This window comes from Ambystoma mexicanum, chromosome 2q (assembly GCF_040938575.1).
Source record: "Ambystoma mexicanum isolate Mex_15411 chromosome 2q, UKY_AmexF1_1, whole genome shotgun sequence".
Lineage (NCBI taxonomy): Eukaryota > Metazoa > Chordata > Amphibia > Caudata > Ambystomatidae > Ambystoma > Ambystoma mexicanum.
Window position 1 is genome coordinate 874,377,870 of NC_090924.1, and position 23,288 is coordinate 874,401,157.

Below are 23,288 nucleotides of genomic sequence, written 5' to 3' on the forward strand. Positions count from 1 at the left end.
GGATTAATGTATATTGGACAGACAGCCAGATCCGCACGTGAAAGATGGACTGAACATAAATCTCAAATACGGTGTACAAATGAGACATCTTCAGTTGCTAGGCATTTTAATATGTCTAGACATACTATCGCACAATTGAGGTTTAATGTTTTGGAAGTGGTGAAGAAACCACCCAGAGGAGGTGACTTTTTGAGAATATTAGCCCAGAGAGAGATGTTTTGGATTGACCTCTTGGGGACTTTATCTCCAAGAGGGCTCAGTGAAGAGTTCTCTTTGAATTGTTTTGTGTAGGTGTCGAGGTATGGTTGGTGAATGGTTTAAGTCGTTCATAATGCATACATTTATGTGTTTGAGGTCACATGGAGTGATTTGTGTTTTCCGGGCGTTACATACTGGTTGTTCCATTAGAGGTGTATGGAAGAGTAGTTATTGGGTTTGTGTAATGAGTACATAACTAGTTTACTTGGTTATTTCTGAATTTGCCGCGTAGTTAGGTCTGGTTGATGGACAGCAATTGTTTTAAGGCACTTATTCATTATTTTTTCAATTTTTTCAAAAATGTAGTCTTTCTTCTATATCTATCTTCTTTTTAAATACACACACATTTATCTTTAGTACATAACTAGTTTACTTGGTTATTTCTGAATTTGCCGCGTAGTTAAGTATGGTTGATGGACAGCAATAGTTTTAAGGCACTTATCTATTATTTTTTTTAATTTTTTCAAAAATGCAGTCTTTCTTCTATGTCTATCTCCTTTTTAAATACACAAACATTCATCTTTGGTGTCTTCTTTATTTTGTTTGATTTATTCACTCAGTACCTGTGTGCTTAGTTAGCATTACCTGTGTATTTGGCAGGTTGCAGGGAGCTTTGTGCATTCTTTTAGTATTCAGTGCCGGCGGGTCACGTGACTTTATCATGTGACTACCAGGAAACAGTATAAAATGAGCCAGGAAGTGTGTTGTGGGTTGGGATCTGTTATGTCTGAATTGGAGAGGAGCCGTTGAATCTGAGGTGAAGAGGTGCGCTTCTGGAAGTAAGTTTAAGCTGTGTGGATGTGTTTATATTTATTTATGTTTGTATTGGAAAGGTGGTGTTAGTTTGTAAATGGTATATTTTGTGTTTGTTTTTTAGTTGCATTATACATTTCTATAATCAGCAGGATGCTTTACATTGGATGCGGGGTACTGGAAGTCCTGAATTTGGATTGGATTGACTATTGATTTGCCTTAGGTAAATAATATATTTTGGAAGAGTTGCACAATTTAAATTTTGGGTTTTCTTTGAGGATTTGGGCTTTTTAACTTTCTGTGTTAAGTTGATGTGTTGGCAAAAAGATGAGGTGGTGGCACAAGGTTGTGGATTTTGGTGATCGTTGAGCTGCACAGATTAGTTGCCAATGAGTAATAGGTGTTTTTTGAACTAGTTGGTTAGTCATTAAGGTTTGGTGATTTAACTACGTGTAATTGGAGCTGATAGATATGCTTTGGTATTCCAGAGTTCGGCAATCACATTTCACTTGTTGAGGACGGCAGGAGTATTCGCAGAGATCCTGGATCTGTGTACGTCGTGCACAGAAAGATGCACAGACAGAGACTCTATTTTCTTTGACAACATTCCCACTGTGTGGTACATATACGTATAAGTGTTTTAGGTTTTAATGCATTTTGAGATTTACATTTGGGGCCATACCAGTTGTACCACTGTGAATATACAACCACTTGTGTATGTTATGTAGAATTGTGGTTGGATTTATGTGTACATAATTATTTAATGTATTCTCTTTATTTAATGTGTTTAGTTTGACCAAACTTTTAATGTTATGTGAGATGTCCTCTAATTGTATATATATCTATACTTGCAGATATTTTTGCTCCTGAAGAAGGGGATAGTCCCCGAAACGCGTAGAGCTTGAAGCTGCAGTTCAAAATTGGGAGCTTATTTTTTTGTCTGGTTTGATTTGTTTCTCATGCTGGCCATATTGGAAGTCAGTTGATACCTTTTTTCTGTACTTTTATGAAGATATTTTGTTACTTATGTTCTAAATTGACAATTCTTTCTATATATAAAAGTGCAAATGTTATGAAATTTGACTGATTTTTTCAGCTTGTAAGGTGTGCAGGGGACGGGAGTGTCTTTAAGTTTAGACACTTTTTGTTTTATGTTTAACACATGCTCCAGTGTCAGGGCGTGTATTCCTCCCCAGCACCCAGAATTGTAATAAAATTTCTCTAAATAGCTATTTAGTTTTTGAGTAATTAGGTGTGCTCTGATAGATACTTCTTTTTGTTCTTTAGATTGATTCTCAACTAGAACTGTGTTGGTGCACCTACGTCTTATAACTACCCTTTTCTTCCCCTGTCTAAACCTTGTGAAATTTTGCTCAGTTTTCATTTATGTATTTTCTATACTGATGCGCTGTCTTGCATAATCTGGTTCACAGACATATGTGAAGTGTTGCTAGGTTGTGTAAGAAGAAATTTCTATATAACTTGTGCTTTCCCTCCCTTGTGAGAAATTGCTAGAGTAGTACCCCTTGTGTGTGGTTTTTACTGTGCCGTTTTGCTCAGTTTTCACTCTGGTTCACTTGGTCTACAATTTAATTAGGGAGTGTGTATATTTTTCTTTGACTTATTTTAACTTGCTTGATGACTGTGATAAATGTGTTTTACTAGAAGTGTATACAATAAATATATATCAACGTTTTAATACAAAGCTTTGGTCAGTGTTTCCTTGTGCCATAATACTGAAGGCCTATTCTGTAAACCCTGAATACTGCGCATCTCCGTCTTGAGATAAGTCTGACTGCTCAGCCACAGCTACCAACTAAATCTTTGTGGTACAGACTGATGCCAAAGAGGATTAATTGCTCTGACCTGTAGTTCTCCCTAAGGGAACTGCACAGGATTCTGCCTAACATCTACGTAGGTGGATTGTGCCAAACCGGAGCCTTCTGCACATGTAGATGCCACATATAGTGCAGCCATGAATAAAGTAATTGAATATCTTGGTTTGGGAAGGCTGGCTGCTGCTGTTTTTGAACAGCATGACTTCACAGATATTCTTCAGACGCCCCCGTACGGACCTTGTTCTCCCTTTCAATACATCTCTGAGGAGCAGGGTCATGGCTAATTAGGAGATCCAGGATACTAATCCGGTGGTGAATGAAGTTGTCACTAGAAAATCCAGTGTAGACCCAGAGTTCCTATTGAAACATCAATTTCCGGAGAGACAGGTAATGCAAGGGGCCACTTGTTCATCGAGAGCAGCTGCTTACTCCACAATTGCCCCAGATCGGGACAATAAAAGGTTTGATTCCCTTGCTAAGATTTTCTCAGCCAGCAGTATGGCATTAAAATCCATCAATGCCACATGCGCATTTGCCAAGTTTACTTTCACTCTGTGGGAAGTGGTGTGTGGTTATGGTGGCTGATCATGCTCCCGAAGGGGAGGAAAGGAAAGGCCTTTTAAACATTATAAAAGATGGCAAGGACACTATTTCTCAGTTGCTTAAGTCTGGGTTGGATTTAACTGACCGTGTTAGTAGAGCGATGGCAGCCAGTACTGTCGTGTAGATTTGCCTGATTACGCAAGTCTGGTTTTGCACCAGATGTCCAAGGAATGCTTTTGAACATGCTTTTCGGCGGCTCCGATTTGGTTGGTTCCAAGGCTGACGAAAGTTTCGAAAAGCTTTGGTGATCAAAAGTGGCAGTAAAATAACTGGGTTCAACAATTCAACAGCCGCAACTGGCTGTCACGGCTTCTCGGGGTTGGAGGGGCTGGTCCTTTTGCTACTTATCGGTTTGAAGAACAAGGGTTCAAGGCACACTAAGGGGCCAGAGGAGATTGTCGTGGAGGACGAAGTAAGTCCACCCAGGCAGCTGCACCCTACTTGCCATCAGCAGCCACCACTGCTATACCAAAACCTCTCTTGGTCCACATGACCATAGTGGGAGACAGGCTGTCCCAGCATCTGGAAGAATGTCAATACATTATTTCATATACTTGGGCTCTGCAAACTGTAGCCCAGTGTTACTGCCTTACGTTCTTGAAAAGTCTTCCCGATTTTCCACCAGGCAGTCAGTCCTTCAAAGTACCGGTTCCACTCCTTTTGCAGGAGATTTGCATCCTGCTGGAGAAAGGCGCTATAGAACCACTGCCTGTTGGGTAGAGGAACTCAGGATGGTACTCCCCTTATTTCTCAATACCAAAGAAGAATGGAGGACTGGGACCCATCTTGGACTTGAGATGCTTGAACAAGATACTCAAGTTCAAGATGGCGACTCTCTCCGATCCTCCAGGCCCTCCAGCTCCAGGAGTGGATGGTATCATTGGACCATGTGACTATTCATCGCAAGCATAGGAAGTACCTGAGGTTCGCCATTGGCAGTTTTCATTTTCAATTTCGGGTTCTGCCTTTCTGGCTCAGCTCCGCCCAAGGGTCTTTGCCAAGTTATTTGCGATGGTGGCAGCAAGTCTGAGAAGGGGAGGGATTAATAGCTACTTCTATCTAGACAATTGGCTGATCAGGGTCTCTGTTCTCCCAAATAGGTCTTGGAACATAACAGAATCACCTGCCACTCTCTTCACAAACTGGGCTTCTTCCTGAATCTCAGAAAGTCCCATACGATACCATCTTTAGTTCACTGTAGCTGTCTGTAACGCTCACCTGATTCCCGCAGAGGCGCCGGTCTTGACTGGGTGAATGCCGTATCTTCAAAGGTGATGTGTAACACACGGTTGGCTCTTTGGGCTGGACCTCTGTGCACTGTATGTCTGACTCGAAGAGTAAGATGTCTGCAGATAGACAATATGGGATTAATGAACTGGGGTTATTGGGTGCCTCTCTCCTCTTCCCTTTCTCTTCTCCTGTAGAACCCCAAAGGTTAACGCCCTCACCTTAGGTAAGTGAACGCCGAGCTCTCCATCTGCCTCGGTGCAGGGTGCCGTAACCAGTTTCTTCACTGGATAAGGGTGCAGGCCTCTTGACCTCAGGGGACTGCTGTCCGTCGTTAACTGCACGAACGGTAAGTTCTGGGCACTTCAAATGTCTTAAAAGTCTTTTGTAATGATATCTCTTGTTTTGCAGGGTTCCGGCGATGGCGGATGGCGGGCTGATGAGAGTTGAGGATCGAACCCGCGTGAGGAATAGAAGCGCCTGGAAGCACGTAAGTAAGCGCTTGTAGCCTGCTTCACGATGCGCACTAACTGTCCCTTTTATCTTGCAGGTACAAGTTCAGAGCTTTAGAGAAGCTGAAGGGTGCTGGAATACCCACTGGATTCGGCGTGGGAAGGAGTAATGGCACGTGAGTAATAAAGTTGCCCAATGTCTTTAAACGCACCTTCTTTTGTCTTTCAGATGCCGGAATGCAGTGCGAAGACCTCCGGAGCATGCGAAGAGTAGGTAAGCCTTTGTCTTTCAGATGCCAGAATGCAGCGCGAGGCGTTGGTGACAGCCGATGGACCAGGTAAGAGATACGCTGCCACTGAAGACCGTAGTGCTAACCTGTTCTTTCTTTGTCTTTACAGGTGCTGCTGAAGACTGGATTCCAGGATGGTAAGCCTTTGTTCCCTTAGGCCCAGGATCAGAAGCAGAAGACACGATGAGCGTTCTGCTGCAGAGAATGCAGAATAACACAAAGCAAGATTCTTCCATCGGGTGTGGTTTAAATAGCCTCCTGTAGTGCTTAGGTGTCTCCTTCCACAGCCACGCCTAGGTAAGAAAAGAGTTCCTGCTTTCCAGAAGAGTTCCAGTGTTCTGAACCTAGGGAGTGGCTCCTGCCCCACCCAACAGGAAAAGTAGTCCCAAACAGAAGAGGATCAGGGGTTCAACTGGCAGGTAAGTAAGCAGCATGGTCTGCTGCAGGTAAGTCCACCCAAGCATTATGAGCCCGGCGCTTCCAGTGCTGGGAATGGGCATCTTTATGAGCCTGGTGCCACTGGCGCCAGGACAGGGTCCAAAAGGTCCCAATTGGGACTGGCTGGCACTCGGAACCGGGGTTATGGGTCTGCTTCCAAGGGAGTCGGGCAAGTCCTGATCTTTTGGAAGCAGAGATCATGACACTGTCCTGGATGCTTCCTCGGGGAAAGCCTCACCCCCTCAGGTGAGGGCTCAGCACATTCAGCAGATGGTGATGAAGTTTTAAAAGGCCCAATGTTTGCCGGCTTTAGATTTTCTAATGTTGCTTGGTCTCATTGCATCCTGCAGCTTTCTGGTACCAGTGGCCCATCTGAGAATGAGATCCCTTCACTGGGCCCTCAGATCACAGTGGTCACAGTTCTTTGGCAAAATGGTGGATCTCCTTCAGGTTGCCAAGAAGGTTATGCAGGATCTCCTGTGGTGGGCCTCCAAGGAGAATGTGTTGAAGGGGAAAATGTTTTGCAACCATGGCTTGAGATAATGGTAGTTATGGATGCCTCCCTTACAGGTTGGGGAGTGCATGTTAATGATCTGGCAATCGGTGGTCGCTGGTGTCCATTGGAGTACAAACTACACATCAATCTTTTGGAGCAGAGGACAATCGGACTTCGCTTTGTTCGCGAAAAGACTGTCATGACATTGACGGACAACACAGTGGGCATGTATTACCTCAACAAGAGAGGAGGTGTAGGGTCACTACCATGGTGGAGAGAGGCAGTGCAGCTCTGGTCGAGGGCACTGCAAAATGGAATCTCTCGATCGGCTGTTCACCTAACGGGAGAGAAGAACACGCGGCGAACGCTCTGAGCAGGCAGAGCACAGTCTCTCACGAGTGGGAGTTGGCTGAGGAAGTCTGAGATCTTTGGCCTTTGGGGAACCGTTTAAGTGGATCTGGTTGCATCCAGTGTCAACAGTAAGTGCGACCTGTTCTGCTCCAGGGAATTTCCTCTGAGAGGAGACGCGTATTAGGCAGAAACCTGTGCAGTTCCCTCTGGGCCCAATGCAAAAGATTTAGGACTACATGTGCTTGGCAGTAAACCCACTTGGTAGCAGGCTGTACTACACAGATTCACTTGGTTGCTGTGGCTGAGCAGTCAGACTTCCCTCAAGAAGAGTTAGGCAGTATACAGAGTATTCACAATAGGTCAAGAGCACACAATAGAACAAGTAAACACTGACCAGGGCTTGGTGTAAAAGAGATATAATTATTTATTTAAAACCACATCTAAAAAACACACAGGCACTAATAGTAAGCAATTCAAAAACACGGTCACTAAAAGATATACACTCCCTTAAAAGAATATTAGACAAGTCTTAAGTAAAGCCCCACTTATTTTTAACGTAGATGGCACTCTAATAGTTCGTTTTAAAAAGGGAGAGAAAAGCAGAGAACAAATTGAAAAAGATCCCAACACTTTTTCAAGAACACAACCAGAGAGGAAGGCAAAGTAAAACCGTGAAGTTAGAGTTCAAGAGGCCGGATCCACTTTCAGAGGATCCAAACAGAAAGGGACCAGTTAGAGGGTCAAGGCGGCCAGCCCAGTCCAGAAGGTTAAGGAGTTATTATTACCTTGTAGCGATCTTTAGAAAGGGAGGCCTGGCGGACACAGTACCTTAAAGTGGCGAGAACGCTCCAGCGGGGGCAGTTGCTCCTGGCAGCGGGTGCAAGTCGGTGCTTCGTCCGGGGGAAGAGGGGGATCTCGTCGTGGAGGAAGACAGGAGTCCGTTGCACTGCCAGGGAAAAAAACAGCTGCTGAGTTACTCAGGTACAAGGAGAAGTCCGGTGATTCGCGGTTCAGTGTTGAGTGGCTATCCGGCCGCCGGGGTGCTTGGCACGGGCAGTTCGACCACAAACCGGGCTGGGGTGCAAAGAAAGGAAGTAAAACTGCTTGTGCCCACCAGTCAGGGGAAGAAGCCTCTCCAGCCGGGGAGATCTTCTCTGTTGTCGGGAAGTGGTGAGTCGGTTCTGCAGGGCTCCACCGGTGGTGTCGTCGTGGTAGGTCGGCTCAGCGTCTCCCTCGTCGGATTCTCAGGTCTTGTGGCGACTTCTGAAGTTCCAGTCCCCAAAGCCCTGCTTTTATGCAGTACACCCCCATTCACTCAGCCTAGCTGTCACTCAAACATGCTAAGTGGTGAGCCGGCCGGCTCACCACTTGGGCCAATCACACAAGAGTGCGACCTGAGTTACCAAGGTAACTCGGTCCAGGGTGCCTAAACCCCCTCCCACACCCCCTGTGGTACCCAGACAGAGTGGCACCACTTTTGGAGGCTTCTGTGGAGAAGCCTGTCAGAAAAGTGGAACAAAGGGCTCGACTTGGGTTGGAGTCACAGAAGAGAACACAAACGCCATTTTCGAATCGAGTCTTGGCAAAAAAATACCAACAGGAGAATTAATATTAATTAAATAAACCGGCGGTATTTTTGAGGCTATGAGAATTAAATAATTAAAGTTGGTAGTCTCGAACAATGGGAAAATCCCATAGGAAAATATTTGCGGTCGAATATAAAAAGTAGTTTCCACTGCCACCAGCCAAAACTCGTTCAGGGGGGACGGAGACGTGCCCCCTCGACTACCAGACCCCGGGGCAATCGAATTGCCCTGACCAGTACGTCCACAATATGATGGTTTGTACTGGTTTCTGTTAATAATTTGGGACTAGCAAAGCCAATGGTGACCTTACATGCCCTGGGAGACAGTAGTCCGTCCCAGGGTATGGAGTCTATGGTGGGGTGTTACTATGACACCCCTGTGTTACTGCACGGAGGGTGCTGTGTAACACACATAGGAAAAACACATGAGACCCTATGGAGTAAAGGACCCCATAGCCCATAAAACACATTACCAGTCAAAGGAATACCATTAATCATGTCCAAGAGTGGGAGGAAAAGAGTCTCACTCTTGGCAGGAGGAAAAAAAAGCTGCTGGGGGACTCACTACGTTAGGAAATTCAGCCTAAAGAGAGAATTCTCCCTAACAACGCGTTTGTAGTGGACTGGGAGTTTCTTATTCTATACACGTTTCCACCAGTCCCAGTCATTCCACATGTCAACAGGAAGCTGAGGAAGTTTGGGAAACCCATGATGCTCATTGCCACGATTGGTCGAGGAGGACGTGCTACCCGGACCTTCTGGACATGTCATGTCCATCTGCCCTCCAATTAGTCTTCCCCCCCAAAGAGAGTATCTGCTCTTGCAAGGGAGCGGTCTCGTTCTTCACCCAGAAATCAGGACCCTGAACCTTCACGCCTCGTTTCTGAGAGGTTAAGATTCAAAGACTGGGACCTCCCAGAAGACGTAATGGAGGTGTTGCTTTCGACCAGAGGAACAGCAACAAAGTCTCAATACCACTGCTATTGGAACATGTTTTGCAGCTGGTGAAGTGCTAAACATATTGACCCTTTCGAATGGATTAGGTCCTCCCACGTATTCCTCATTTATGATGGAAAGTTTTTGCCAAAGCTGGAAATTAATCTATCGGCAGAGGGCGATGTGCGTCGAGACTGTGGACTAGATGTTCCTCGAGGCCTTCCTTATGATATATTTTATTTATAGCGCGCCTATACACAAGTGTTTCAAGGTGCAACGAGGCATGGGAAGGGAACAAGGGGGAACAAGACTACGATCTTACTAGGCCCAGTGACATTAAGATTGTGCAAGTGCAGAGAGGGGAAAAGGGGGCGAAGTGCCAGGGGAAGGGGATGGGGAAAAGTGCAGGACAAAACGCAAATAAAACCAGAAATAGGAAGTGCAGCCAGCAGGTGGCAGTTCAAGCGTTATGTGCAGGCAGCAGGTAATTGGGAAGTGCTGGTAAGGGGACTGTAAGGTAACAGATAATGCCCCAAAGTGCAGGGTTGCCAGGCGGTAATGCAGGTGTGCAACTGGGGGTCAGGGACCTGGGCCCGAGATTTAGAGGGTAGACAGGTAGCCAGTGCAATGTCAGACAGGAGATCAGCAGGGAAGAGGAACAGAAGGCAGAAGCAAAGAGGAAACTCTTGAGCAGCTTCTGGAACCGGAGTTGGTTCTGCTCAAGTTTCAGAGAGGCACAGAGGATGTTCAGAGGGAGGCGCCAGCCGACAAGAGAAATCTACCTCCTGCTCTTCCTTCTCGGCTGACGTCATCGTCGAGTACATATACCATACGCAGCACCCGTTGGCTTCAGTTCAGTTTTAATGCGATTGCTTCAAAATGAACAGCGTGCTTCAGTTTTCTTTAAAAGCGTATCGAAAATGGCCTCATCTTCAGCTCGGAATACTCCGACGGGCTTCAAAAAGTGTATAAAATGAGGCGTCCAGATGTCGATCACGGACCTGCATAAGATATGCCTCTGGTGCCTGGGTGTCTAGCATATAACCGACGACTGCTGATCCTGTCCGTCTGACAGCTAAGGTCTTAAAAGAGCGCAAATCTAAACTTGCAGTGGGTAGGATTGTCCCCAAATTCCTGTCCACTCCTTCTTAATTTGGGTCATCCCACGAGTCGAGAGATTCCTCTCCTCACAAAAAAAGATTGAAGAAACGATCCCACACGAGGAGCAGACACTTCTCCTCTTCGAAAAAATTGAAGGGAAGGCACAGATCACATTGTTCCTCATCTTCTTCCTCAGAAAGGACTCTAGTCTGCCCAACTAAATCTTCCTTCAAAAAGGAGTGGGAACTCTTTAGGAGGAAAATGTGCAAAATCTTGAAGCATAAGAAAAGTGGCCGAGCATGATACCAAGGTGAAAACCTGCGCGCCCTCGAACTCGGGTCATACGCCTAAGACTACCCGAGAGTCTTCGAGTACTCAATGGGACGAGAAATCATCAAAGAAGACGTTGTCGATGGCAAAGTCCCTCAAAGCACAAGACAAAAGTCAAGCCGTCAACACCATAGACGTCAACCCCATTGACCTCGATACAAAAAACATTGACACTGATTGTACATTCTTCAACGCCATTTCATCAGAAAAAAAAGGAAAAGGTTTTTAAATCTTCACCTGAAAAGGGTTTTTTGAAGCCTCTGACTTCAATATACGAGGGCTATGGAACCTCTGATGATACCCCTCCATGTGGTCTCCAGTTGGATACCTCTAGTATTCAGAAGAATACTAATATAACTGATTGCTTTATTTCAGAAGAGACCAAGGTTAGGGAACTACATGACACCATACAGACAGCTAGTGGGGTAGACACCTCCCCAGAACTAGAATTTGGGAAACTGGACCGGTCTGATCATGCCGATGCATCCTACAGACACCTAATGTCCAGAGTGGCATAATTCTTGGGATGGAGTAGACCAGCTCCTGCATTTGAACTGGACGACCCCACTGACATATTGGACAAGGGTCTCAATATAACATCTACTATTCAATGTGGCACGGCAAAAAAGGGTTGCAGTAACTGGGAGGCTCCAAAGTCGAGTCCGGCACTAAACAAAGATTGGACTAAAAAATACAGGCCATCCAATAGCGACCCTGTCTACCTGTCAATCCATCCATCTCCAGAAAGCCTTGTAGTACAAGCATCTACATCTGCCTCTAAGCAAGCTGCTTACCCAACCATACGCCCTGATAGAGATGACATTTGCATCGACTCCTGGGCAAAGAGTCTTTTCGGCTAGCAGCATGGCTTTAAAGTCTGCTAATTCCACATGTGCCCTTGCTAAGTTTACATTCACCCTGTGGGACCTCGTAGCGATGGCGGCTTATTACATCCCTGAGTGTGAGGAAAGAGAAAGCTTCATGAACCTGATAAATGATGGCAAAAAGGCAATGTGTGAGTCTCTGCATTCAGGTCTAGACAAGCTGGGCCATGGCGGCAAGCACTATCATACGCAGATTTGCATGGTTGAGGAAGTCTGGTTTTGCACCCAATTTACAATCCAGACTCCTTAGCATGCCCTTTGACGGCTCTTATTTATTTGCATATAAGGCTTATGAAATCCTTGAAAAGCTGCAGACCTCAAAGGCAGCAGCCACAGCCTTTTTACCCCAGCGGATCATCTTGGAGGGGTATGTCTTTTCGCTTCTGCTCAGTTGGACGAGAGAGAGGACAGGCTGGTCAAAGACGAAAGATAAGATTCCCTTGTGGTGGATGAGGGAGAGGTGCTGGGGGAGAGGTGCTGGGGGAGGAGGAGGAGGAGGACCAAGTGGGCAGAAGCCTGGGTCTGGGTACCAGGGCACTGTGAAATCCAAGATACCAGGAGAAGGGATTAATTCTCTCGGCTAAAAGGGAAACCCACCATGAAGTTCTCAACCAGGGGGAAGGAATCATTCCCCCTGACATGTGTGATACACTTTCAGATACTAAGTTTAAGAACATTGGAGTATAATGTTAAGATTGTTTTAACCAGGAGAAAACCATTGGAACTTGATGGTATTTTGGTGAACACATTTGGCCAGGGGGAGGGAGTCATTGCCCCTGGTTAAGAACGTGCAGCCAGAACTGTGCTGCCTTGTCCAGGAGAAGGGAGTCATTTTCCTGGACTAATAACATTGACTCAACCTTCTAGTTTAGTTCTAAGTGTAAGGGACAGAGTTAGAGTTTTGACACATGATGGTGGACTCACTTGAAGTTACAAGCGCATTCTGATGGACACATTATAACTTTAGTTGAGGCAGGGAAACCCCTCATAGAGACAGATAAAAGTCTATAGCAACCACTATGCCACCTGTGTCAGTCTCGTCCTTCTGCACCCTTATTGTTCACTGCAAAAGGATTTCTCGCTGTGATTTCCATTTTCAAGTGCCTGAACAAAGCTCTTATGGTAAGATGCCCTTTGTTATTCAGTTCCTAATGGGACTGACAAACATCTTTCCACCAGTACCTTTCATAGTCCCGGGCTGTGATCTTAATTTAGCAGTAAATCTTTTAATGGGAGCTTGTTTGAACCTCTTAATTTATCTCCGCTTAGGATGTTGACTTTGAATACTATTTTTCTCATGGCGCTCACTTCTGCTCGGAGAGTAAGTGAGCTTCAAACTGTGTCATGCACGCCGCCATTTCCTACTTTTTTTATCATAAGGAAACGATTGTTTTGAGGGTTCGCCCTTAATTTCTTCCTAAGGTGGTGTCAGTGTTTCATCGGACACAAAGAATAGTTCTTCCTTCCTTTTATCCACCTCCTCATCCTTCCAAGGATTAAGAGAGAGTCCATCTTCTAGATCCCAAGAGAGAGTTGACCTTTTATTTTAACAGATTGGCGAAAGTCAGATAAAATGATCAATTTTTGTTGGTTATTCTGATCATAGCTTGGGACAGGCTGTTGGCAAACAGACCTTATCTCAATGGATCATTTTATGTATTGGAGTGCTACACTTAAGCTGGCAAGGGTGTCCTTGATAAATTAAGGGCACATTCTACAAGAGGAGTGGCTACAACTTCAGCCTTTCATTGAGGGGTACTGGTGCAGGATATTTGCAGTGCTGCAACCTGATCTTCACTGCACACCTGTACGAAACATTATTTCCTTGATTCTGTGTGGGGTCAGGAAGCTAAATTTGACAAAGCCTGTTCCTTACTGCGTTTATCAATAGCAAATTCTTGATCCCACTTCCATCTATGAACTGATTTGGGAATCTATCTAAGGGGAGGAATCTGTGGGAGGACACAATCCATTAGAAGAACACATTACTTAACCCTGGTAATGTTATTTGTGATGAATGTTCCTCCCACAGATTCCTCATCCTCCCAACCTGCCCCATTATCCATAGGTGAATTTCCATTGATAACATCTTACTCTTTCTACATCTGGGTGCTTGTTCGACCTTCGAGACTATTGTGCAATCAGGGAAAAACTTGAAGTGAGGCAATGGTTGTAGTGCATGTTGTTTGTTCCAGTGTCGACATAGCTGCTGAGTGCGGGATGGAAGCCGCAGAGGGATCTGAAGTCGACTCATGGCGTCTTCTGGTGTCTACATTTCCAAAGCTGCAAGCAGGATATTGGGGAATATCGAAGATGAGGAACATCTTTCAGAAAGAACATTACCAGGGGTAAATAATTTGTTCTACTCGCACCATTACAAGGTGTTGCCATCATGTACTACTTTGCATGTGGAAAGATCCAGCACAGAATGTTTTGTATTGGAATACCATGTGCAGCCAATATCCTCCACTCTCTTCCCTGTATAAGAAAATGGTTGGTATTCCATCAATTGGCCAAAAGAAAAAAGGAAATCGCTTTAAAGGTGTGCTCAGATTGCCACATTTTGGGATTTTATGATGCGAGCTTGTAAGAACCTGATTTATTAATGTTTATTTACAATGCAATTTACATTGTAGTGATTGGTTCATCCACCCTGGTTATAAGGAACAATTACTTGTTGGAGTACTCAATGGTTTTAATAGTAATCTGAAGTTAAAGGATTTCTACCACACGTTATTTAGCCACCCATGAACTCATTAATTGCATGGCTTGTTCATATAGTGTTTAATCGGAGTTCAGATGTGGAGCTGGAATGTGGCAATTCGGGTGCTGTGGTTTATAATCTTTCTTCAGAGCAAGCTATATGCTGCTAAAGTTTCAGCCTAGTTATCCATGTCCTAAAAGGTATTGGTGGTTGAGGACATTGTAATCAGTGTTTCCCCGTGGAAGTTGTTTATTAAAGGTGCAGCGAGTCCAAGACCTTGTGATAGCAATGTTAATATTTCCTAATGAATTGCTGCTTTGGTTTTCAGCTTCATGTCCTTTTTGCCAACCTGTTATACGTGTGTGTCATCTATTTTGAGTCCAATAATGCACAGCTGTACCGATATTCCGTCCGTTTATTATTGCATATGTTTCACATCGTGGACATATAATTAAACTTTTGTTGTCACTTATACAGTCAACTCTTTGATACATTTTTGCGGGCATCAGCGATTTTTCCATAACAATGATTTTGCCCATTTTGGGTTTTTTCTGTAGGGACTTGAAACCAGACAACATGCTCATCTCCAATGTTGGCCACATTAAGCTGACTGACTTCGGGCTCTCCAAAGTTACTCTAAAAAGAGGTAATGTGAGAATGAATGTATAATTTCTGAAATAAGTCCAGTCTCCATCATGTTGAAATACTTTGGCGTTCTTGTAATGTACATCATACATTTGTAAAGTTCTTCTGCTACCATGCAGTGTTGGTCGGTAATTTGGGGGTATGGGAAGATGTTATTGGACAAATCAAAGAGCACAAAACAGTAAGGTAGAGTCATTTTGTTCATGTAGGAAATGACAGTTCTTCAGCACTTCAGAGTACAAATGTGGTTACCAAAGCACATCCTCTCTTTGCGTCCTCTCCTTCCAACTGCTCTCTGGAATCTTCACAGCAAGCACTCCTCACAAACTTCATTCTCATTCCATCTTTACATCCTCTCACGCACATCACTGCATAGGCTTGCTTTTAAACGAGCATACTGAACATCCCTCTTACAGTCGAATAAGCGCATCTAGTACATACATCATGAAAGAACACTTCACACATTTGCCTTCTTACTATTGAACAAGCATAATGCACATTCCCCCCACTCATTCACAAGAACAGCGGAAATCGTGCATGAAACATGCTACATCAACTTTCATTTAAGAAAGGGCGTGTTAGACAAGATTGTATGTAGTAACCCTGTGGGAGACTACACCAGCGTTATCCTCTTGGCAATAGGTAACCCAACCTTTGGTATAGGCCTGTACTATACAAGTGGTAGAGCGGCTTAGCAGCCAGGCTTATGTCAGGAGGGGTAAACGTGAGCTGTAGGATTGTACCATAGAGATATACAGCGACAGGTATTCAAATAACACTTATACACAAGGTTTAGAATGGATTGTGTCCTCCAACGTATTCCGCATCTTTTAAATGTAATGTCCAGCTTCAGCTGATTTGGAAAACAATGGCGGCAGAGGGCGCTGTGCATCGATGGTATCGAGTAGATGTCCTTCCTAGGCCTCCATCGATGGTGACGTCATCGGTGGATATACGTAGCACATGGGGGCCCGTTGGCCTCAGTTCCGTTTTTCCGCAAACAGCTTTTGCTTCGTGTGAAACTCGGCATGCCTCATACTGTGATGTTTATTACTTAGAGCGATTGTCTTCAAACTCGACAATTATGTCTTCATCTGCACCGTCTACACCAAAGTCCGATTTCAAAAAGTGCAGAGATTGCGGTTCGCAGATGTCCCTAACTGACCCGCATCGAATCTGCCTGTGGTGCCTCGGGAGGACCACGATACTACCGTTAGCTCAAAGTGTCAGTCCATGATGGGAAAAGTCTTGAGGCAACGGAAGGGAAAACTCAAAGTAGGCAAAACACCCAAGTACCCCAAGCCCCGACCTGCTAGGCCTTCGACCGATGAGTCGAGAGGCGACTCTCCTCGGAGGAAGAAGGCCAAACGTTCCATGTCTAGGCGTGGTTCCCGTCACTCGTCATCTTCGAAGACGAGGCACCACAGGTTGCCTTAATTGACTTCTTCTGACAGTTCCCCCGAAAGGGTCACGGGCTCTTCGAAAAGTCTACTCCTGCAGAATGGGAAGCTTTTCGTGTGGAAATGCAAAAAATATTCGAGATACAAAGCTGTGCTCTGACCGTGCCATCTAAGGAAGCCGGAAAGGAGAGGTCTCGGCCTAAAACTCACACACCCTCGAGCCCGGGTAAAAGGCACAATCCTCATTGAGAGCCCTCAAGGCCTTTATCTGAGAAATCGAAGGATCACTCGAGACATGGGGAGAAGTCGAGGTCCTCAACACCTTCGATGCCGATGACGCCCATCGGGCCCTCGACCCCTACTAAACAGTCTATGCCATTGTTGCCAGCTGTGCCAATTTTGCGTCAATTTTGCCAGCTAAACCATCAGAACCAAGAGACCTTCCTATAAAGGCACTGTCTGAGAAAACGTTGATGACGACATCAACAACGTCAGAGCCTCTGGTTTCAAAACCAGAAAAAATATATACTCCTCTACCAAAGAGAGACTTTTTCAAGTCTCTAAATTCCATTTTTGAGGAGGAAGAGCATTCAGATGATGAAGATGCCCCAATACGGTACACTTGATGGGCCTCAATGCCTCATTTCAGAGGAAAGCAGAAAGCAGGATCTATATGATAATTTGCACAATGCAAGTGGAATTGACACTTCTCCAGAACTGGAGTTTGGAAAACCAGAACCGGGGGAGCATGCTGACTCCTCTTACAGGCAGCTAATGTCTAAGGTTGTTGAATACTTGGGTTGGTCTAGGCCTCCACCACCCTATGACCAATATGATCTAACTGACGTTCTGGAGAAGGGTCCACCTACTGATCCCATTTTGCCCTTCCATGTGGCACTTCAAAAAAGGGTTTCCAGGAATTGGAGGACTCCGGAAACTAATCTGGCAGTTGACAAAAATCTCACCAAAAAATACTGTCCTACCAGTAGCGACCCTGGCTACCTGTCAAAGCACCCCACTCCGGAGAGTCTGGTGGTCCAGGCAACTACGGCTACTTCACAACAAGCAGCGTACCCTACCATCCCTCCTGATAGGGACGACAGTCGTGTAGATCGATGGGCAAGAAAGTTATTTTCCGCAGGGAGTATGCCATTAAAATCTGCCAACTCCACTTGTGCCCTTGATACGTTTTCGTATATTCTATGGGAGTGTATTTCTATGATGGAAGAGCATATTCCCGAAGGGGATGATAGGGACGGCTTCTTGGCCCACGGTGGATCCGTCGTCGACGGTTGGGTTGCAGTGTACGATCCCGTTGTCGACGGTGGTGTCACGACAGTGATTGCCAGTGGACCGATGCTGTTCTCGTCCACGCAAGGGGAAACGGAAGGATTGTTGTCGACGATTGGGGTGTGGCAGGCCTCTGCCTTTGATTCTCTTCTTCCTGACAACATTCTGCATCAGGATCCGGTGACTTTTTTTGGTTTCATCAGAGGTAGAAGACGACCAGGATCTGGTGCTGGGCCCGTCGGCTTTGGGTCTACAAAGTGTGGGGCCTTCGACGTTGAGTCGAATGGGAGCTGATCCAGCCAGTTATCCGCTGGTTAACCCACAGTCTCTTTTGTCATTGCAAGTACTGTCCACGATTCAGTCGTTGTTGGGTCAGCAAGATGCGCGGTTGCCTCCTCAGAATGTGAGTCTGGCGGTACCGGTGGTCGAAGTGCCTGGTGTAACACTGAGGAAGTCTCCTCCAGCACGGTTGCCAATGCCGTTGCCGGTGGGGCTAGGTTTTCCAGTCACATCCAGAAGAAGGCGAGCTGCCAGAATCTGAGCCAGAGAGTGTTCCGTGGGACATTTTGTCTACTGTTTCATCTTCACAGACGAAGGACGATGCGTGGGACACGGACCTGGAGGTGGAAAAACCTCGGAGTCCGGCACAACCCTCTCCACCAGATGATATTGGGGCATTCCACGCCATGATGTCTAAGCTGTGTGGAGTTTGGATTGGCACCAGAAGAGGAGCGGAAGGACTGCTTCCTATTCGATCATATGGGCCATGCCTATTCTTGACCATGTGTGGCAGGAGGGACTGCATACGATGCGCCATCCATTTTCGGAGCCGGCTGTCAAAGGCCGTCTTGAAAAGAAGTTCAAGGCTCCTAGTCTACCCCCAAAATGATTGGTGTGTCAGTCCACGCCAGAGTCTGTAGTGACGGCGGCGGCCAGCAGGAATGCCAGAAGTCAACACAAGTGCGTTATGCCTCCGGATAGTGAGGCCAGGAGGCGGGCACCTTTGGGAAGAAGGTTGTGACGGTTGGGGCAACGACGGTCAAGGCGGCAAATTCCTTGGCGATCATGGCCCGATATGATCGCGAAATGTGGCATCGGCTGGCCACAATTCTAGAACATCTGCCGCAGCAGCACCTCAAGGACGCCATGCTGTTGGTGCGTGAGTGTGAAGAGGCCTACAACCACAGTATAAATATTGCTGTGGACCTGGCGGAGTAGGGATTTAAACAAATTAACAATGGGGTGGTACTTCGACGACAGGCCTGGTTAAAGTGCACTGACTTTCCGCCAGAGGTACAATATAAAGTCCTCGATATGCCCCGTGAATGGGAGAACTTGTTCGGTGAAAAGATTGCTGAAGCCCTGAAAGGGATGAAGGAAGACACGGAAACGGCTAAGTCCTTAGGTTCCTTACAGAGTGGGCACTCTTTTCGCTCCTTTCGCCTGTTCCAGGGTGCTTCAGGTAATGCCCGGTTTGCTTCTACCAGGGACCGTGGTTACAATTGATCCAGTTACTCCTCGCAAGGATATAGACGGTCGACCCAATCGGCGCAGAAAAGTTGAGACTTCCAGGCTCAGCGAAAAAGGGGTTTGCAGTCCTCGGCCTCTAAAGGGAGGCAAGCTAAACCGCAACAATGACTGCCTTATGGACAATCTGCTAGGGGGCCGGGTAGCTATGCATGTGGACAAGTTGAGAAAAATAACATTGGATCGCTGGGTGTTGGACACAGTGCTTCTAGGTCACTCGTAGTTCAGGTGTCCCCCGGTTCCTATTCCACCGGTGTATGTCTTCCAGCCGCATCTTCAAATCCTGCGGCAGTAGGTGGTTCTCATGCTGGAGAAAGAGTCAATAGAACCCGTGCCAGTGGCAGAGCGGGGCCAATGGGTTTATTCCCGCTACTTCGTGGTGAAGAAACCCAGCGGCAAGTGGAGACCCATTCTGGATCCTCGGGCGTTGAACAAGAAGTTCAAGATGCTCACTCTTGAGGAGGTCATCCGGTCGGTGCATCCGGATGAATTTCTGGCGTCGTTGGATCTACAGGACGCATATTTTCACATTCCTATGCGACGACGGCACCACAAGTTTCTGTGGTTTGTAGTCGGCGAGGAACACTACCAGTTTTGTGTGCTCCCGTTCGTCTTGAAGTTGTCTCTCAGGACGTTCACAAAGTGTTTGGCACCAGTTGCAGTGTTCCTCTGACGGGAAGGTCATCATGTATACCCCTACCTGGACGACTGGTTGGTGAGGGGTTCGTCGCCGAGGAGGGCGCAAGGCATTCTTGTGGCAACCATGCAGCTTTTGCTGTTAGGCGATCCTCTGCACACCGATCCACTGCACACCAGAACACTGCTCACATTTCCCCAACACCTTCATCGGGTTCCCACACGACTCCCTCCAGGGTTCGAGGCTCATGTGATTCGGTTTACCCAAAGGACCGAAAGCTCCGTACCAGGTACGATTTACGGGCTCGATTGCAGCCCTTCCTGCACTGGCAGTTGCCATGGAGAACATACAGCAGAAGGGGCGGCGGAACACCTCCACGCTGATCGTTCGTTTGTTCACGTGATTCAGAGCGGCGTTTCCCACGTGACCTTGGTGGACGTCACATGACCCCGAAACGCACAGTATATAAGGCTTGATGCACGGAACACTCATTGCTTCTCAGCTGTCTTCAGACCCTGTTTGGCGCTACATTTTGGATAACACTACTGGTTTACCTTGATCTTGGAACTCTCACTTGGACACCTTCGGATTATCCTTTTGTATCTTTGCTTGGAACTGCTTACCTGTTGCTGGATCTCTGAATCGACCCTCACTTGTCTTTGGATCATCCCTTGGTACTTTGTTGAACTTCTACGCCATTTCCCTTCTGGGATTCAAGTTACGCCTTCAGCTCTACAGGTGGCCTATCCTGTATCCACGCTTGACTACGGTCCTCTCGTTTTGGGGACCGCCTCATCTGCGTCTCGAACCTCCCTCCTAGGTTTCCTGGGTTTTCCAAACACCGGATAGGTAAGATTATTCAGATCCTTTGGTTATTGTGATATATATATATTGTGATTGCCTGGTACTTAACCTCGTTCTTTTGCAGCAGCATCAGTGTTCCAGAGGTTCCGTGGATCCGGGAAGTAACATCTCCCACCTGTGGCCCCAAAGGTCGCACAGCGGGTTTCTTTTAGTTCCCCTGTGCGTCACTTGGGGACGGAGGTCTCAACGGTCTACACGACACTCAAGTCAGAACATTTGCAACGACTGGGATTCGCCATCAACTTTGAAAAATCATTTCTGACGCCGTCCAAGGAATTGGTGTTTCTGGGGGCAGAGTTTCTCACCCGGCACAATCTGGTGAAGCCCTCCAGCGAGCGTGTCAAGAAGTTGCAGCAGAGAGCAGGCGAAAGGAAGGAGGGCACAGTGGAGTCGGTCCGAAGTTATATGTAACTGTTGGGGGCCGTGGCTTTGTGTATTACACTTCTGCCAAATTCGTGTCTTCATGAGGCCGATGCAAGATTTCCTAGTGGACCGATGGGCGCAGAGTTGTGGGTCATGGTCGGACAAATTGGTGGTCAACAGAAGTCTGGTGGACGCTCTTCGCTGGTGGACATGCATGGCCAATCTGGTGTGGGGCATGACGTTGCTGGAGCCGGAGTTCCAGTTCACGATTGTGGCAGACTCCTCTCAGACAGGATGGGGGGGGCTTCATCTCGCTGATTCACATGTGCAGGGCCTGTGGTCTTTGGCGGGTGGGGGGATCTCTATTACACCAATGTGCTCAAGTTGAGAGCGGTGCACTAGGCCCTCAAGTCGTTTATGCCGCGCATACGCGGATCGGTGGTGAGGATGTTGATGGACAATACCACCACAATGTTTTATCTAAGTAAATAGGGGGGCACACATTCCAGGGTCCTGTGAAAGGAGGCGCAGGACGTTTGGCATTGGGCTCTGGCTCAAGAGGGCATTGTGGCCCATCATCTGCCGGGGGTGTTGAATGTTCAGGCAGACGCACTCAGTAGGGACGCCGGCCAGCTGCACGAGTGGAAGCTGAAGGAGCAGCAAGTTTCAATGATCTTCCGGCGATGGGGACATCCTCCATTGGATCTTTTTGCAACAGTAGAAAACAAGCAGTGTCGGGAGTTCACCAGCAAAGGGGCTCATCCGGAATCTCTGGGGGATGCGTTTTCGTTCCCATGGACGGGCCGGTTCGCGTATGCATTTCCCCCATTTCCGCTCATTCGGCGGACCCTCCAGTGGATTCAGAGATATCAATGCCGTGTGGTTCTGGTGGCCCCCTTCTGGCGCAGACCGACGTGGTTCTCCGATCTCCTTCATATGTCGATGGAAGAGCCGATTCAGTTGGGGGTGGCTCCGGATCTCCTGTCTCAGGACGAGGGCAAGGTGTGGCATCATGATCCGGGATCTCTCACCCTGACTGCTTGGCTCCTGACCACTCAGAGTTCGGCCATTTAGGTATTTCCCAGGACTGTTGACGGATTTTGGAGACAGCGACGGCACCGTCCACAAGTATTTCATACGGACTTAAATGGAAAAGATTTTGTGAATGGTGTAAGGCCCATCCTGGAGTTGACCCTTTGAACATTTCTCCAGCACAGGTTCTCCCGTACCTGTTGCATTTGCGGAGGGGGGCCTGGCATTGTCATCCATTAAGGTGCATTTGGCAGCGATATCTACGTTCACAATGAGGCGACATGTTCCTCCTCTGTTCAGTGATCGGTTAGTGAAACATTTTTTGAAAGGGTTGTTTCAAACTTTTCCTCCTATGAAGAAGTTTGCGCCGGTGCGGAGCCTTAATGTGGTACTTTCGGTTTTGATTAAACCACCTTTTGAGCTGATGTCGGTGACTCCTTTAAAGTTTCTATCATTTAAGGTGGCTTTTCTGGTGGCAATTACTTCGGCCAGGCGGATATCGGAGTTGCAGGCACTGGTCGTCTATCCTCCATAACTGAGGTTTCTGAAGGACAAGGTTATTCTGCCCACTAAACTGCACTTTATCTCCAAAGTGCTGACAGCCTTTCACAAACTCTCTTCTATTGCTTTACCCTGGTTTTTTGCTAGGGCATCCACGCCAGCAGAATTGGCCCTGCATTCTCTGGACGTTAAAAGAGGGCTTTAAAGTTTTATTTGAATCGCACTCAGGACTTCAGGAAGTCAAAGCAGCGGTTTGGGGCTTATGGACCATCCAACAAGGGACAGGCTATCTCCAAACTGATTCTCACGTTGGGTTTCCCCTACAATTTCGTTGTGCCACTCGAAAGCTGGGAAGCCTTTGAGGAGGGTTCCTAAGGCTCACTCGATGAGATCCACAGGTTCGTCGGCAGCGTTATGGTCGGGGGTTCCGCTGGTGGATATTTGCAATGCGGCCTCCTGGGCGGTGCCACATACCTTCACACGGCATTACTCTCTGGGGCAGCAGCATGTGGATGATGTGCAGGTGGGGCATGCGGTCCTGCAACGCCTGTTCCAGTAAGGTAAGCACTGCAGCTTTGGGGTGTTTATTTTGAACTTTTTCACTTGATGGGTTTGTGGTTAAATGTGATTAAGTGTTTATTGAATTGCCTGTTACACTCCGCCATGCATGGGTGGTACTGCTATGTAATCTATTCACAGCACGTCAATCCCGGCAGGCAAACCTAGTTTGGGTTTCCTCTACTTTGGAGGTTAAAATCTGAAGGGAAGCCGCAGGGGCGGGCC

The 23,288-nt window shown here is 46.9% G+C and overlaps 1 protein-coding gene across 1 annotated transcript in view; it reads left to right on the forward strand.

The window, feature by feature from the left end:
- Positions 1 to 23,288, forward strand: part of MASTL (microtubule associated serine/threonine kinase like) — a 1,019,298-nt gene that overhangs the window by 356,624 nt on the left and 639,386 nt on the right. Inside the window, exon 4 of the mRNA XM_069648115.1 lies at positions 14,804 to 14,892. Coding sequence (XP_069504216.1) covers positions 14,804 to 14,892 — 89 coding nt within the window. The remainder of the gene's footprint in view (positions 1 to 14,803; positions 14,893 to 23,288) is intronic.